The 15626-nt window shown below is 48.1% G+C and overlaps 1 protein-coding gene and 1 long non-coding RNA gene across 2 annotated transcripts; one reads left to right on the forward strand and one right to left on the reverse strand.

The window, feature by feature from the left end:
- Positions 1–365: 365 nt before the first annotated feature.
- rimkla (ribosomal modification protein rimK-like family member A) lies at positions 366–11107 on the forward strand. The gene is made up of 5 exons (XM_057041974.1): positions 366–1113; positions 6504–6734; positions 7899–7985; positions 8796–8999; positions 9448–11107. Exons 1-5 carry the CDS (start codon positions 951–953, stop codon positions 9957–9959), a joined length of 1197 nt encoding a protein of 398 aa, XP_056897954.1. The 5' UTR covers positions 366–950; the 3' UTR covers positions 9960–11107.
- A 1497-nt stretch (positions 11108–12604) lies between these two features.
- On the reverse strand, positions 12605–13778 carry LOC130530632 (uncharacterized). The gene is made up of 2 exons (XR_008951884.1): positions 13085–13778; positions 12605–12837 (listed from the first exon to the last, which is right to left on the reverse strand). It is a non-coding gene; the product is annotated as an uncharacterized LOC130530632 (long non-coding RNA).
- Between the last annotated feature and the right edge of the window lie 1848 nt (positions 13779–15626).

Genomic DNA, 15626 nt, shown 5'->3' on the forward strand with positions numbered 1-15626 from the left:
TTATTCTTGTCACATTCACGTCAATATTAGCGTCTAAAAAGAACAGGTGAATTGTCCAACGCCGACGCGAACCACAGTGGTTGCCGGTGCGGCCGTGGACGGTGCCCTTCGGCGTAATTCACCACCGGAGCCCGCTGTCACCGTCTGGTCTGAACCGGTTCGGAAAGTGCGCGGCCTCGTGCGCGGATGCAGCCACAGCGACCTCCCGCGCCTTCGCGGTGAACCGCCCACTCGGCTCTCGATTGGCGGTGACATCACGCCACGCCCACGCCACACGAGTTCCGTTTCGAAGCTGCGGCACACGCTGCGCTGTGATTGGTCGGTTCTCCTCTGTAGCTGTTATTTTGGGGCGTCACCCTCAGCCGACCACGAACACTGGAGTAAAGCAAGCGCGCGCACATTTCAGCCGGAGCATCTCATTTGCGAGATTTTCTCACAAATTTCGGGCTCTCGCAAAAGCATCGCCACCGCGGCAGCCTTTTCAAAACTTTGGAATAAATAAGACGGACTTGTTTAATCCGGCGGGGGACATTTTCCGCGAACTCCGCCGCCGTTGAGATACAACCATTTACAACAAGTTTCTTCGGGTAAATATTGTTATTTTCGCGTTCGAGCTCGCTCGCATGCGGTCTGGATCCAGCCCACTCCCCTCAGGCGAATACATGGCAGCAAATGAAGGAACGCAAAGGTGATAAAGGAGATTACTCGTCCTAGCCGGTAAGGTCCAGCCAGTGGTGGTGTTTTTAGCCACATCTCAGCCTGCTCGTACCGTTAGCCACCAGGGTCTCCATTGTGTGACCATCTCTGCGCTGCCGCCCGACCTCAGGACCTCCTGCTGCCACCACGCATCCACCCACCCCCTCCCGCGGCCGCCAAAGTGTAATCTCCATCGTCTCATTTTAAATTCTCTTTGAATCCACGCGTCCTCCTCCCCCCTCCCCCCCAAAAAAATGTGTTTTCGGGTTTGGTTCGTGACCGACCGGCGTATCAGCGAGGAATACCCCCAACTTCAGATCCTCCGGGCGCTGAAGGAGCGCTGCGCCGACGAGGACGTTGAATTCCGCTATCTCCTCATGGATCAGATCGTGCTAACCATCAGCGAGGGGCAGCTGGGTAAGTGCCACCGGTGAATGGCGGCAGGGTGCCTGGCAAAAAAATAGGCTAGGTGTGGGGTGTAATTTGGGTGATTTGAGAGCAGTAGCCGCGTTTGGACGCAGGTGGTCATTGTCTCCGGTCTTCCTGCTCGGAAGGAAGTCAAGTGTATACACAGCCGTGACCGCCTAACCCACTTTTAAGGCTCCTGCCTCCAGACGCAGGGAAGTGATGGTGCCTGATTTCATCTAGCCATGGCGATCCAATGAAATGATGTACCTCTGCTACGGGAATATATTTAAAAACCTGACAGGGAGTCAATAAGAACAGTGCACTTTACCTGCATGCTGGGTTTAAGGGAAATGTTGATGCCCGGTTCTGCCATATTGGGCTGCATTGAGTCAGAATTCAAAGATGTTTTGCATAAACACCCTTTAAGAATCACATCGGCTCCTCGGGTGAAATGAGGAAAGCGAAGCCGCATCCGTGTGTATAACCAGCTGTTCCACCAAAATGGTGGTTTGATCATCAGACCTGAAAAGAAATTACGTTTATCAGATCTCGTGCTTTGCTGTATCGGAGCTCTCTAAATGCCAACATTCTGCATTACAACATTGTATTTTGGGAGTGTGCTGGAGGCATTGGTATATTGATGGCAATGGGAGAGGCGCGCAGCAAAAAAAAACACGTGAAATTCATCACAACAGTGTAAAGTGGGGCCTTGTCACCAGCTAAGAGGTGGGCTTTCTCTGTCAACACCTAACCTGTTTTCACACACAGAACAGTGGCCGAACAAGGGATAGACAGGAGCACCTCATAGATTCCAAATGCAAGAGCGTGCACAGCATGGCGACACCTGAAAATTACACAGTGATACAATTTTTGCTGTATTCACCCAATATTTTACAGTCGGGGTCAGGAATATCTTCCTTTGTAGCTTAGCAAGTCATTTAGCATGACCTGTAATCCACGCTGGCTCCCAGTCTGCACAGCAAATGTCCTCTGAGCCTTGTCGTTGCAGATTAACAACCAGTGGACAGATTGGTGAGGCTGTAGGCTTCCTACACAGGAAGCCAAGAAACTGTATCAGGGTTTATAGGCTGTATTCAATTCTATCTCATTTGAGCTTATGGTGTCATTCATTCCTGATTTCAGTACGGTTATCAAAATACTCCTGTTCATTTCCTGAGAAAAGCATGTCAGGGGTTTTCGCTAGAAAAAAATGGTAATGGACAATGAGATCAGCAGGTTTGAATTTACTGGAAAAATGGTTGAAATTCGTATTAAATATTTGGGGTTTTTTTAAATCTTGAAATGATAAATGATATCAAGGCAAGAATGATATCGAGGCGTGCCAATTTATGCATTTTTGTATTGAAAAGTAGGTGATATCAAATAAAATGTGGGCAGTCAATCGGCTCACCTGCGTATAATGAATATTGCACAAACTCTTCTAACATGAACTAACAAAAGCACGTCTCGACTGGCTGTCCATGGTTCCCACCATGGTAATGGTTCCCACCATGGTAATGGCTCCCACAATGGTAATGGTTACCACCATGGTAATGGTTCCCACCATGGTAATGGTTACCACCATGGTAATGGTTACCACCATGGTAATGGCTCCCACCATGGTAATGGCTCCCACAATGGTAATGGCTCCCACAATGGTAATGGTTACCACCATGGTAATGGTTCCCACCATGGTAATGGCTCCCACAATGGTAATGGCTCCCACCATGGTAATGGCTCCCACCATGGTAATGGTTCCCACCATGGTAATGGTTACCACCATGGTAATGGTTACCACCATGGTAATGGCTCCCACAATGGTAATGGTTACCACCATGGTAATGGTTACCACCATGGTAATGGCTCCCACCATGGTAATGGTTCCCACCATGGTAATAGCTCCCACAATGGTAATGGTTCCCACCATGGTAATGGTTACCACCATGGTAATGGTTACCACCATGGTAATGGCTCCCACAATGGTAATGGTTACCACCATGGTAATGGTTACCACCATGGTAATAGCTCCCACAATGGTAATGGTTACCACCATGGTAATGGTTACCACCATGGTAATAGCTCCCACAATGGTAATAGCTCCCACAATGGTAATGGTTACCACCATGGTAATGGTTACCACCATGGTAATGGCTCCCACAATGGTAATGGTTACCACCATGGTAGTGGTCACGCAACAGTGTGACAATTTCAAGTGTAGCTGCACCTCAAGAGCACCTTTTTTCTTGAAACACACACAATTGTCGTCTGTCCAACTCTTGACATTTTAGTTGAAGCATTTCAATTTGGCACATTTCCTATTTTAAAATGTTAGCGTGGCTGCCCGGTCGAACCCCGGCTATTCTTTCTGTTGGCTGATATGGAGGCGGGAGACGTTTTGGGAGCATTGTTCGTCACGAACCACCAATGCGCGCCACACTTGGCGATTTCCTCGGCGCCAGCCGCAGCACCAGTGGCTCAAACTGGTCTGGACCACCGTGGTCATGACCCCTCTGCGCCGCCATGTCAGAGTCGCTCGTCACCAGCTCGTGAATGTCAACGTGTGTTCATCTTCTTTTCCCGTTGTGTTTTTTTTGCGCGTGCGTGAGTGTAGTGTTGGTTGAGGGAGAGCCGTCGAAGAGGTGCTGGGTATCTCTTCACTTCAGCCTCGCCCATAAGCGAGGCTTTTTTTTTTTGCATGTTGGCAAAAACCCAAGGTTGTAGTTTCACTTCAGTACTTCCACTGACATGATTTCAACTCTCATGTTCTTTGTCCTTGGGGGCTGTATGAGAAGGTTTGTACACCCTCTTACATTGTTCTGTGTAGTGTTCTTTGTGCTGATTATCTAAATAAATGTTAGGCAAAGTTTACAGCTACAGCTTTTCTATATGTAAATGAAATATATGGGTGAATACGCACACTCTTTAGTAGAGCACCAAGCCAATCAGGGTCCAGTGGAGGTGGGTCGGAAAGCATCGCCATCGTAGGATTGGAAATATCTACTCCTGTTATTATGGTGGTACTACAAATGTGACAATTTTATTTATGGGTTTCCGTTTGTTGTTCGGCCTTGTTTGTTGTTTTCCCCCTTCAAAAATCAGTATAAGTCACGAAACTGGTATAACGCCCAGCTAGAGGTAATATTTTTACTGAAGGGGTTAAAAAATAAATGACTGGGGCAGATTTTATAAATCAAACTTATTACCGGATAACGGAAACCCCGGACGGTGTGTGAGCTTAGAGACTTAGCTTACTCAAACACCAACCGAGACAAGTAATAATCAATAGCAACTTAGTCGGTCAGTAATTTTTAACCACTGTCAGTGTATTGAGTGTGCTTGCCTTTGACTCACATAGCTATAGGGTGTATTTACCATGCTGCCTTCAGAACATCCGAGTAAACGATAATGACAATATTGATTAACGCAGCAGGAATGGCTCCTGTGGATAAATACTTAAACGCAATATGACGTGCAGGTGAGGACAATCCGATAACATCTGAAAAGCTCTCGAAATAATTGTGCAGGATTGATTTTGTCGTTAGATCTGTAATGTTGTCAATAAGACCTCGTCAAATAAAGCTGTGTGAGACCAGCCCCATTTAAAAGTTGAACTTTCCTCTGGTGTCAGAGCCGATATTGACCCCCAAACTTTATTTGCCACAGTAGCTGTTATGGGAAAGCTACAAAACCATAAAACAGATAAGACCCGCACAGCTCGCCCGTTTCAAAGGCTTATGAGTTATGAGTTTTTCAGTTGGAGGCCCTTTTTTTCAAGTTTGAAGTTAATGGGTTCAGTGTGTCCCAGCAGGAGAGGCGGCTACATCCATGCGGTAATTTGGTGACCAATGATGGCCCCTCGCATAATACAGCCAAATCCAGCATTCAGTCCGACAGAGGCATTTCGCTCCCCATGAGATGTGCCTGGAGGCATGTAAACAGGCCCTGGATATGAAGTGATGAGCTACCATGAGATCCGTCCTTGTGTTTAGCTGGGAGACCACAAATGCAACACTTGTGTGTCTGGACATGCTGGAAATGTGGCGATATTCATTAGTTTAGCTTGACTTGTTAAATTAATTAGTAGATTTCAAACCTGTATGCTAGATGCTAGTGACAGGGGTTGCCTGGCATCTATGCCTATGAAAAAATGACATTTAATTTCAAAGATTCCGTATGTCCCATGATTATTTGTGCAAACCAACCATCCCCGACTGGGAGAGCCCTATCAGGCTAATTTAGACACAGCCCGAGAAAGCAGCAGCCAAACACTGGCCTTTGTTGGCACTGCCCGCTTTCTGATGTAGTAACGGCATGCGTAGAATGCCTGTTATGTGTGTTAGCTTTGTCAGGCAGATACATGGCTGAAGCACAAAAGCATTACAGTATTTCAAGAGGAAAGAAAACAGTTATTTATGAGCTTTGCCCCGCACACACCCTGATGAATAAAATGGATTATTTGAACCGCCTTATTGGTCTCTGTCCAGTTTCTTTAGACATGCAAATGGACTCTGTGAAGGGAGGCGGCGGTGTGGGACCACGTCCCTCGTGTTTCCGAGTGTAACGGCATTGCACAATCAGAGTAGTGTGGCAGTGTTGAAAGGAGACGGGGAGAGATGGCGTGTCTTGTTGCTTTTGGAGATGTTAAACAGGCAAACAGAATAAAGGAGGGACGTCATTTAAGCGCTGCAGTGGTCAAGGATCTCGTGACCCGCCCTGATCTCAGCCGGCCGGTCTGTCACCGCTCTGATCCCGCAGATTCTAAGATGGCTGCGATTCAGGTCACAGCCTAACAGCGATGTGCTGCTGACAAACGCACCTCCTCTCTTATGCCCAAGCACACACACGGGCTTATTTTGTTCCTACGCCGTCTGTTGTTCCCGAAGAGCTGTTGAATCACTGCGTCTGGCGCGCGCATGCTAGGCTGTGCTGAAAAACACTCCCCTTTCAGCGTGTTGCACTTCATTAGCGCACACGTGGACGAGAATCAATATTACCTCTCAAATTACCGGGCGCGTCATTTTAAAAAATATCGCCGCGTGTCACACGGCCGACACTTTGGTGGATGAGCACAAATAGTCTTGTCTTTGAGGAAGAGTGGGAGGGGAGCGCTGGGGAACTGCTGGAGTCACAGGCTGGATTGTCTATGTAAGGTGGTAACCAGAGTTGTTAGGCCCCGACCATGTGAGCGGTTTGAATCACAATGGCCAGGTTTGACCTCTCGTGACCTTCTAGAGTCCGGAGCAGATAGACCCTATTGCAACCTTATAAACCTCTACTTCACATTAACACTACATTCCCTGTGTTAGGTTTTAGACAAGAAGGGAAAACTGTCATCCGTCTGTACTTCACTATCTAAAATGATCTTATCTCACATCCACTAATCTCTCATTTCCCCACAGGTCTGCGAGTGGAGCAGGAGCTGGTGACATCTTATCCTCAGGTGGTGGTGGTGCGGGTGCCCACGCCCTGGGTGCAGTCAGACAGTGACATCACTGTTCTGAGGCACCTAGAGAAGATGGGCTGTCGGCTGATAAACCGGCCCCAGGCCATACTCAACTGTGTCAACAAGTTCTGGACGTTTCAGGAGCTAGCCGGTCACGGGGTTCCTCTCCCTGACACCTTTTCCTACGGTACGGTTCAATATTTAATATGCACAGTAAGGTTTTGCATCCTCCTCGCATGGGTTGATAAATGCTGAGACGGCATTAAGGTTGACATCAGTTGCATGTACGCCTGCATCACATGTCCCACCAGCCTCAATCAGCCGGGTGTGAGGTTGTCTTCTACAGAGCTTCCTTGTGTCCTTTTTTTCTTTTCCACAATTATATTTTTGCCCTATTTACAAACATGGATATGAAACTCTTGCTGATAAAGGCTGATGGAATGCAACCCTCGCAACGTGCCACACACGCCCCACTGCTGGTTTTAATCTTTTTTGTGTGATTTAATGAGCCAAAACAAAGGCTTAAAACCAATGTCACACATTCTCTCTGTTTTCCGAACCTCCGCCGTGCTGTAATGTTTGTGACAAAAAGGGATAGAGACAGATAAAGAAAGAGAGAGGTGGGGGGGGGGTGTTTGGCCTACATTCCAGTCGGCTTTCTGCACAGGCCATGCATGCAAAGTGGCTGGAGGGCTTATGTAACACTCCGGGACACACCCCCACCCACCCAGCTCAAATGCCCCCGCGCCGTGCCCTTCTCCTGATTTTTCAAAATTAAAGATGCCACTGCCTCCCTCCTGCCTGCTCAGTTGCTGAGCACATGAGCGGGCCTCCGTCTCCCATCCGGCCCCTCCCCTACACTGTTTCCAGGGCACCCCTGCTGGAAAAAAACTGTGACAGGTTTAGTTCACATCTGTGCTTCTTGCCTGAATGTTGCATAAAACCAGACTAGCACACAAAGACTAAAAAATCCATTACAGTAAAAAGCCGATACGACATCAGACATACACACATTTACCATGCACATGACAATAAAATGAAGCATAAATATAATACACTCATCGTAAGGTTGGCAGCAAATCTACCCGTAAGGCTATCATTTGGCGTCTAAGCGCTAACTAGGGTAGCCCTTGCTTAAGATCTTTCCTGACATATCTGCTCAAGCAGCAGCAGAAGCAGAAGCAGAAGCTCAGGACATCACTCTCTCGCAACATTGCCATAGCAACAAGCTACACACCTTCCCCCCACTCTCCGCCCAGCTAGCCTCCTTGTGTGAAACGTGCTGTGAGACAAAAGCACATTTTTCATGTCTTGTCTTTCCTCCTCATCCGGCGGCATCGGTGGTTTCCAGGAGGACACGATAACTTCCGGAAGATGATCAACGAGGCGGAGCCGCTGGGTTATCCTGTGGTGGTTAAAAATGCTCGGGGGCACAGAGGTGAGAGGACTGTTGACTGCACCGCACCTTTAAAATCCACACAACCGGCCCCTGACGGCAGCTTGAAATTCATTGGTAGAGTGTTAATGATTAGGACTGTAGTCCTACAAAGCGGGACACGTCTTTGTCTTCACATCATCCATGCTGGTCAGAGCTAGCTTGTAGCATTTACAGACTGACCCTTCACAGTATATTTGTGTGGGAGCCTTGTAACGTGGTGTTCCCGTAAGATTAACCCAGTGTCTCCTGACCTAATAAACCTTTTCCTGTTCACAGTTGTTCAGAGCAGCTCTGTCATTGTTTTTAGGGCATAGCAATGGACCTTAAATGACAGGGAATGCCACAAAAGTCTATTGTTAAGGAAAAGGGGCTCTGGAAACTCAATTGAGACGGTTAATAGAATTTGATTTATAGCATTGAAATTGACTAAAGTCCAGTCTTTCTTGTACATAAACGGCAACGATATTTGGTATTAAAAGGTTCTGCAGTCACAGCTGCTGATCTGCCTTTGTAAAAATAAGAATATGACATAAATACATACTGACACATCAATGAGTATATGAGCTAAAAGGTGCTAATTAACACAGACGTTCTTTCCTCTGTGCGAGGCACCTGTGGGTGCCAAGGGAAGCGTCTCAGATGAGCTACAAGGGCTGACGCAGGACTCCCTTAGTCAGCAGAGACAGCCACTTGTCAGAAAAGCTCCCAGAACCAATTCATTTAGTCTATAAACTGATTTTTAAAATCCAGATCATCTGGATTAACAATGTTTAATCTCAACATTTCTGCCGCGCCACTCTCTCCACGCAGGCAAGGCCGTGTTCCTGGCACGGGACAAACACCACCTGACAGATCTGTGCCACCTGATCCGCCACGATGCTCCCTACATCTTCCAGGAGTACATCAAGGAGTCCCACGGTCGGGACGTGCGGGTGGTGCTCGTGGGCGGACGTGTCATCGGCTCGATGCTCCGCTGCTCCACCGACGGTCGCATGCAGAGCAACTGCTCACTCGGTAGGCAAAACACCTTGATATTAACAGTTTAGTTACAGTGCTGTTTTTTAAAATAAATACATACAAATGAGGTCTGTGCTGATATAAATACAGTTGCTGGAACTCTCACGTCACTCATATCCACACTGTCACAATGAATTTTTGTCACAATGTATCAATCCAATCAACTGTTTTGAAAAATGAACTGCTTGGGAAGCGTTTGGGATTTGAAGCCACTGGACCAAACCAGCACGCTTGTGCTGCGTGGGCCCTGAAGAAGAGTTTCAGCTGATACGCCTGATTTTCAGCGTCATGGACGAGCAGTTGCCGTCCCGCTGGAATTGTAACGCACGCTGGCATATTTAGGACATCGGTCAACAGCTGACGGGGACACCGACGCTAGCTCTGCCGGTCGTGGCAGGTCGTGGTCAGTCATCTGTTTGTTACTAATCACTGTCTGCATGTGTAGGTGGCGTGGGGATGATGTGTCCTCTGAGCGAGCAGGGGAAGCAGTTGGCCATACAGGTGTCCAACATCCTCGGCATGGACGTGTGTGGCATCGACCTCCTGCAGCTTAACGACGGCTCCTTTGTCGTCTGCGAAGCCAACGCCAACGTTGGCTTCATCGCCTTCGACCAGGCCTGCGGCATCGACGTGGCGGGCATCGTGGCAGACTACGCCCTGTCCATGCTCCCCAGCCGCCTCACCCGGAAGATGTCCCTGCTGTCGGTCGTGTCGAGCACCAGCGAGACCAGCAGCGAGCCGGAGGTGTGCCCCGTACCCACCGGCGGCGGCTCCCTACCGGAGGCCGTGTGCAACATGAGCGTGGGCTCCGTTTCCAGCGAAAGCGACCCGGAGCTGGCCGAACCCCCGCAGTCCTCGCCCTGCAAGTCCACAGCCCCCAGTCTGGCCAAACTCCCAGATCCGGCCTACAACTTCAACGACCTCCTCGCCAATGAGCTCAAGCTATTGACTGAGTGAGACTGCAGCTGCTTCATGTATTCTGAAAAAGCACACACACACCAACACACACACACACACACACACACACCATCACTCACACAGTGTTTAATTTAGTACGAGGGGACTGATGAAGTCCAGTCGCACCACACCCAGAGACGCATTATCTCCCGCAACCCAAACAGAGTAGACAGATCTGAGGCTGCTCCCCTGACCCTCCTCAAGCTGCACGTCTCACTCTCAGTCCCAGCCACCCACACGCTTCAGCTGGGACCGCTTTCTCAAACGGTGCAGGTGATCACAATCTGAAAACTTTATTCACCCAGGGGAGGGAATTGTAAATGAGCTCCGACAGTTCCAGCAACGGAGGTCAAACAGGTCAACCGCCGGCACAACTAATGCGAGCTGCCGTAAAACCTGAAACATGCTCCTGAAGCGGCTTAAGCTGGACACCTCTTTGTGTTCAAGCATCCCTTGAAATCAGAACCCAAACCTCCTTCTATCCACATATCAACACCCCATAAGATATGATGAAATGAATTGTACTTCTCATTAAATCCTGGATAGATTGCTTGATGAGCCTTATCAGCAGTAACAGTCTGCTGTTTTTTTTATGTATTCAATTAGTTCTGCAGCACTTTAATAAACTGACGACCTTTTTCTCTCTCTGAATGCATCTTTAGAAAAAAAATGAGACAGAATAAGAACAAATTATACCTCAAAACGGTGACCTTTGACTGGGTTAACTGATAATCAAACAGACATATCAGCCAGGATCCGCCTGTTTTTCAACTGGACCCTGTTTTTTTTCCCAGGCGTTCACTCTCTTTATGTCTAAATAGTTTTACGGTTGTTTATAGTTCTACTCCTTTTTGTAAATATATAGGTTGTGAATTAGTTGACAAAACTGGACCGAAGGCTACGAAACTTTTAACATTTATAGAAGCTACTGTGGGAAAAGCGTGTTTGTACAGATCTGCAATATTTGAAATATGGTACTAACATATCTGACTTTAAATAGATTTCACTTCGTAGTCATTTGCTTTGTTGAGTTTAACTTAAAGGGGCAATAAGTGAATTTTCTCACCGCTCGGTTCGCTGTTGTGCACCGTCTGCAGACCAATAAAAGTGAGTCGTGAGCCACGCCTCCCTCTGACGCTGCTCCCTCAGCTTCTCCAACGACTCCTGTTTCTTTGGAGGCAATGTTAGCTCCTGGTCGAGCTCAGGTGAACATTTCGTACCGCTGTCCGCCATTACGCGTCGAAAATACGCCAAATGGCTGAAGCCCTCTATGCGAGGGAGGGTCAAGAGCTCCAAGAGGAGGGAAGAGGCGATTCACAAGCACGTTCCTAAAAACATAGCTGCAGAAGGTTTGGGACATCACGCTAGGAAATTGCACCTTTAGATCTTCGCATAGTGATTTTTAAATTCCTTCTATCTAAAAATGATGAATTTGGCTTATTGCCCCTTTGAGTCTTTTTTTTTTTTTTCCAATGAAAATTAGTTTTCCTAGGAAAGAAATGTTGGCATTAGTTCCAAATACAACACAGAAGATATATTTTTGCAACATCTTAAACCAGAACGCTGCATTCTCCTCCACTGACGTCAGCAGTGGCCGGTGACTTATTTTTTTAGTCCTGATTTATGCTGGGATGAGCGTAGGGGTAAACGGCGCCGTGGTTCGCCGCTCCGGTCTGAAGCACAACTGTCCTGTAGCCCTTTTCTGTTTAACACAACTCAGGGAAGCAGCCTGGATCTCACCTCCCGACCCCCCCAAAGACACAGGCACATATCCATCTCAGCTAGAGACGTGAAACAACACCACACAGGCAGGCACACAAATGACAATGAAACAGAAAACACTTGCCACCGACCTCCCGCAGCTCGGTGACGGCTCCTCTGCCTGTGAGGCCAGCGGGCCTTCGACCAGGCCTGGGCATCGTGGCAGACTGGGCCCTGTCCATGCTCCTCAGTCCCCCCGTGGGTTCCGTTTCCAGGTGGTTCGGGTATGGCGAGCAGGGGACCCAGCATACAGGTGTCAAACATCCTCAGCATCCACGTGCGTGGCATCTGCTACCGACAGCACGACGACGCTCCTTGGGCGTCTGTGCTTCAAAGCGACCCGGAGCTGGCCGAACCCCCGCAGTCCTCGCCCTGCCGGTCCACAGCCCCCAGTCTGGCCAAACTCCCAGATCCAGCCTTCAACACCCTCCTCGCCAATGGGATCAAGCTATTGACTGAGTGAGACTGGAAAAAATGGAAGAAAACGTGGCTACAGCACATTTGTTTTATACTGTTCCTTGTTTTGCTTCTGATATATGGGGGGGGGGGTCTGTGTGCACTAACCAAACAAGGTGAAATCACTGTGACACTTGATTCATCGTGGGCCCGCTTGAGAATCGAGCACCACGACGAAATACAATTCTGTGAAATCTGCTGTCAGGTGATCACAGTGACTCCACTCTGACAGTAACTGCTCGTATCAGAGAAGCTGTAGCGATGCTGAGGTCCAGTCTGCCGACACCCACACTCAACACCCCCCCCAATCTCCTCTTCGCCTTTATTTTCCGGATATTGGTAACAGTGTCATCTTTTATGTCCATCCCTGTAAATCCGAGGTCCAGTTTTCTTTTGTCCGTACCAACACTAGAGAGGAGGCAGGGAGGGTTTTAGCTGCGCTAACAGCTCTTAGAGTGACCTCTCTGTAGGGAGAAATCAGGTTCAGGCTACTGGAGGAAATGGGCACCCGCGCTACTGATGACACCAGAATGGTGGTTTGCATCAGACTGGACCTGTGGACGTTACTGTCCACAAACCAGAACATACGGTTCTATTCCAAACAGCTGCTAATGTATATTTCAAAGGGAATAGATGGAAAGTTTGAGCTTTCCAGTTAACACTGCCTGTCGACACACACACACACACACACAAAAAAATCTGAATGCCAAAAAAAATAATTATTGAGTTGTACAAATCATTACTAATAACATTAAGCTGAATTGACTTTTCCGAATGGCTGTTGATGAAATGGGGACACAATGTTTCAGGATTGTATATAATAGGCCATAGTTCACTGAAATGAGCAGGTTCATTTCCCGTCAGTGTTTTAACCCCCAACCGGATGTTTGCGGAAAGGTTTACGAGACGCAACGTCGCGTCGTGCGGATGCACGAACCATCGACGATATCATCCACGAGCATCGGAAGGTTCGGAGAAACTTCCCTCACTGTCATTTTGTCCCGTGATCCTACAGACTTGATCCCAAACTGATGATTCACAAATGTGCAAAACGGTGTAAATAATCCTGTTTTTTTTTTTTTGTTTGTTTTTTTCTAGATGAAAATAAAGCTGAGTCATGATTCCAGACTGAGGAAACTGTGTCTTCTTTTGTTCCTTTCAAATAGGTGAGCAAGAGTATAAAACAGAGCATCACGGGTTGTAAAACTGCGTTCGGATCTGTCCGAGTCCGCGTGTACAGGAGGTTCACAGGTACAGGCCCTGGACGGGGTCAGACAGGTCACAGTTGGGCACGATGTTTGCTGTTAACACAGCAGCCGCACCTGGGACGCATCAAAACTATCAGTGAACACACAAGCGGAACCAAACAACCGTGTCCCATCTTACCGGACACGCTGGATTTACCTCTCGAGTCACTTATGGTCGACGTGCAGCTGCGGTTGGTGATGGGAACATGAGTTCCTGCCCTGTCGGCGGCTTAATTTCTCCACGGCATTGATATAAGTAATGACACTGGTCTCTCCGTGGACGCTTGGTCTGTCATGTTTCTACGGCAGCCCAGAAAGGACAAACACAGCGCAGGCAGAACGGGGTGAGCAGGGGTCAGAGGTCGACGATGGTCCAAGGTGAGGGGGATTTTCTGGCGGCGCTGTTATGTTTTATGGGTCTACTTTCGTGGTTATACAGCCAACGCAATGACATCCGTGTCGCCGTGGGTTTAGCCTGGCCACCTGCGCTTAAGCCACCAAATCTCTTCATGTAGAGACAGGCTTTACGTCTGTTCCGGAACTTCCCGTGTGAGCCTGGATCGGTCACCGCAGCATCACTGCGTCGCCCCCGCCGCCACGGCGGCGTTGCAGAGAGCGGAAGGGCTGAGACAGACGTGCCAACAACTAACACAACCTCAAATTTACGGCTTTGCCAATTAGCCGTAATCCTACTTTGAGACGGTCCGCTGAAGGGGTTAAGAGGGAAATGTGCCACTGTGTCAACCTGAGGCTTAGGGTTAGCACGGTCAGCCCACCTCTCCCCCCCTCCCCCCCCCCCCACTCCTCGCAGGCTCGTGGATTCCAACCTGTTTCATCACATCCCATCCTCTCTGACCTGATGTCATTTGACAGTGAGACCATGTGACCTGTATTTTCTGGATGTTTCGTGGCTGGATTCATCCACTTTTTTTCCCCACCCAGTGTTCCAGTTTTTCCGAGTAGCAGCATTGCTGTACAACAGGCTTAGCATCATATGTAGGCCAACAGCTGCGATACGGAGGGCGGCGGCACGGATGCCGCGCAGCCTGAGATGTGTCAGCATCCATCTCCAGTCAGTCCTAACCTTGGCTGCACAAATCTGGGCTTTAGCTTATGGACCACACGGCAAGGCATCTCGGCTAAATATAGCCCCATTGACCTTATTTCTTCTGAGGTAGCACCATCGGTTCCATCTGCTGTTGAGTGGGCGGGGTCAGGGGATCGCCCATGGCGTTCTTTGATTCGGGCAGCATCTTTGATAGTCGCTGCCAGGGGGGTTCCAGCAAGGTCAAGGACGTCCTGCAAGCAGGTCTTGACCAGCTGGGGTAACGTGGCAGGCAGAACCTCCCAAACACCTGCTGAACCTCCAGGCAGAAGCTCCAGTTTTCCCTGTCTCTCTGCCATCGATCGGAAAACTCAGTTAGCTCGCCCATAGCGAGAAAGGTGCTTTAAATCAAGCTGTAAATCCCACATTCAAGAGTCATACATTTATTTTTGCGTGATAAAATCGAGAAATGAGCCAGTTCAACATTTGATGGAACTCCTTCAGGGCTTTTATCCAAAATCCCCAGATTTACTGAAAGATCTTAGCCAGCTGAGAAACTTACAACCGATCGATGAGCTAATATCAGCAGCCTCCAGTTAAGAAAGCAGTTTACATGACAACAATTATATCATTTCTATAAAATCACAGCTGACTCAGGTGCCTCAGCTTCTTTCAGAGCAGGTGGGACTGAATGGTGAGGGGGACCTGGCCTCTGTGTGTGTGTGTGTGTGTGTGTGTGTGTGTGTGTGTGTGTGTTGTGTGTGTGTGTGTGTGTGTGGTGTGTGTGTGTGTGTGTGTAACATGTATACATGTTAACAATATTACAGTCTCACAGTCATCAACATAATAGCAGAGCATCCACGTGATTACAGGAGTGGGCTAATTAGCATGCCTCAAAGCATTAGCGATTAGCAACGCCAGCTACCTTCTCTTTAATGATAAATGGCACTTTAAACTTACTATGTTGCATCATTCAACTTCTTTTAAATATGGCTTGAAAAATGCCTACAAAGATCTAATTAAATCACTATATTTCTCAATATACTTTATTATAATGATTACATAATTCAACATGGTCAACATGCTCTTCTTTTCCCCATTAAAACACCCAGAGGGCTGAACTGACTCCTCAAACTAGTCTGGGTTTATATATATTTT

Source organism: Takifugu flavidus, chromosome 8 (genome assembly GCF_003711565.1).
Source record: "Takifugu flavidus isolate HTHZ2018 chromosome 8, ASM371156v2, whole genome shotgun sequence".
NCBI classification, from domain to species: domain Eukaryota; kingdom Metazoa; phylum Chordata; class Actinopteri; order Tetraodontiformes; family Tetraodontidae; genus Takifugu; species Takifugu flavidus.

What these genes read in the sequence shown, in the direction of transcription:
- rimkla (XM_057041974.1), top strand. Translation starts at nt 951, where the DNA reads ATGTGTTTTCGGGTTTGGTTCGTGACCGACCGGCGTATCAGCGAGGAA. An exon ending in CATCAGCGAGGGGCAGCTGG is followed by an intron (nt 1,114 to 6,503) that starts GTAAGTGCCACC and finishes ATTTCCCCACAG; the next exon opens with GTCTGCGAGTGGAGCAGGAG. An exon ending in CCCTGACACCTTTTCCTACG is followed by an intron (nt 6,735 to 7,898) that starts GTACGGTTCAAT and finishes GGTGGTTTCCAG; the next exon opens with GAGGACACGATAACTTCCGG.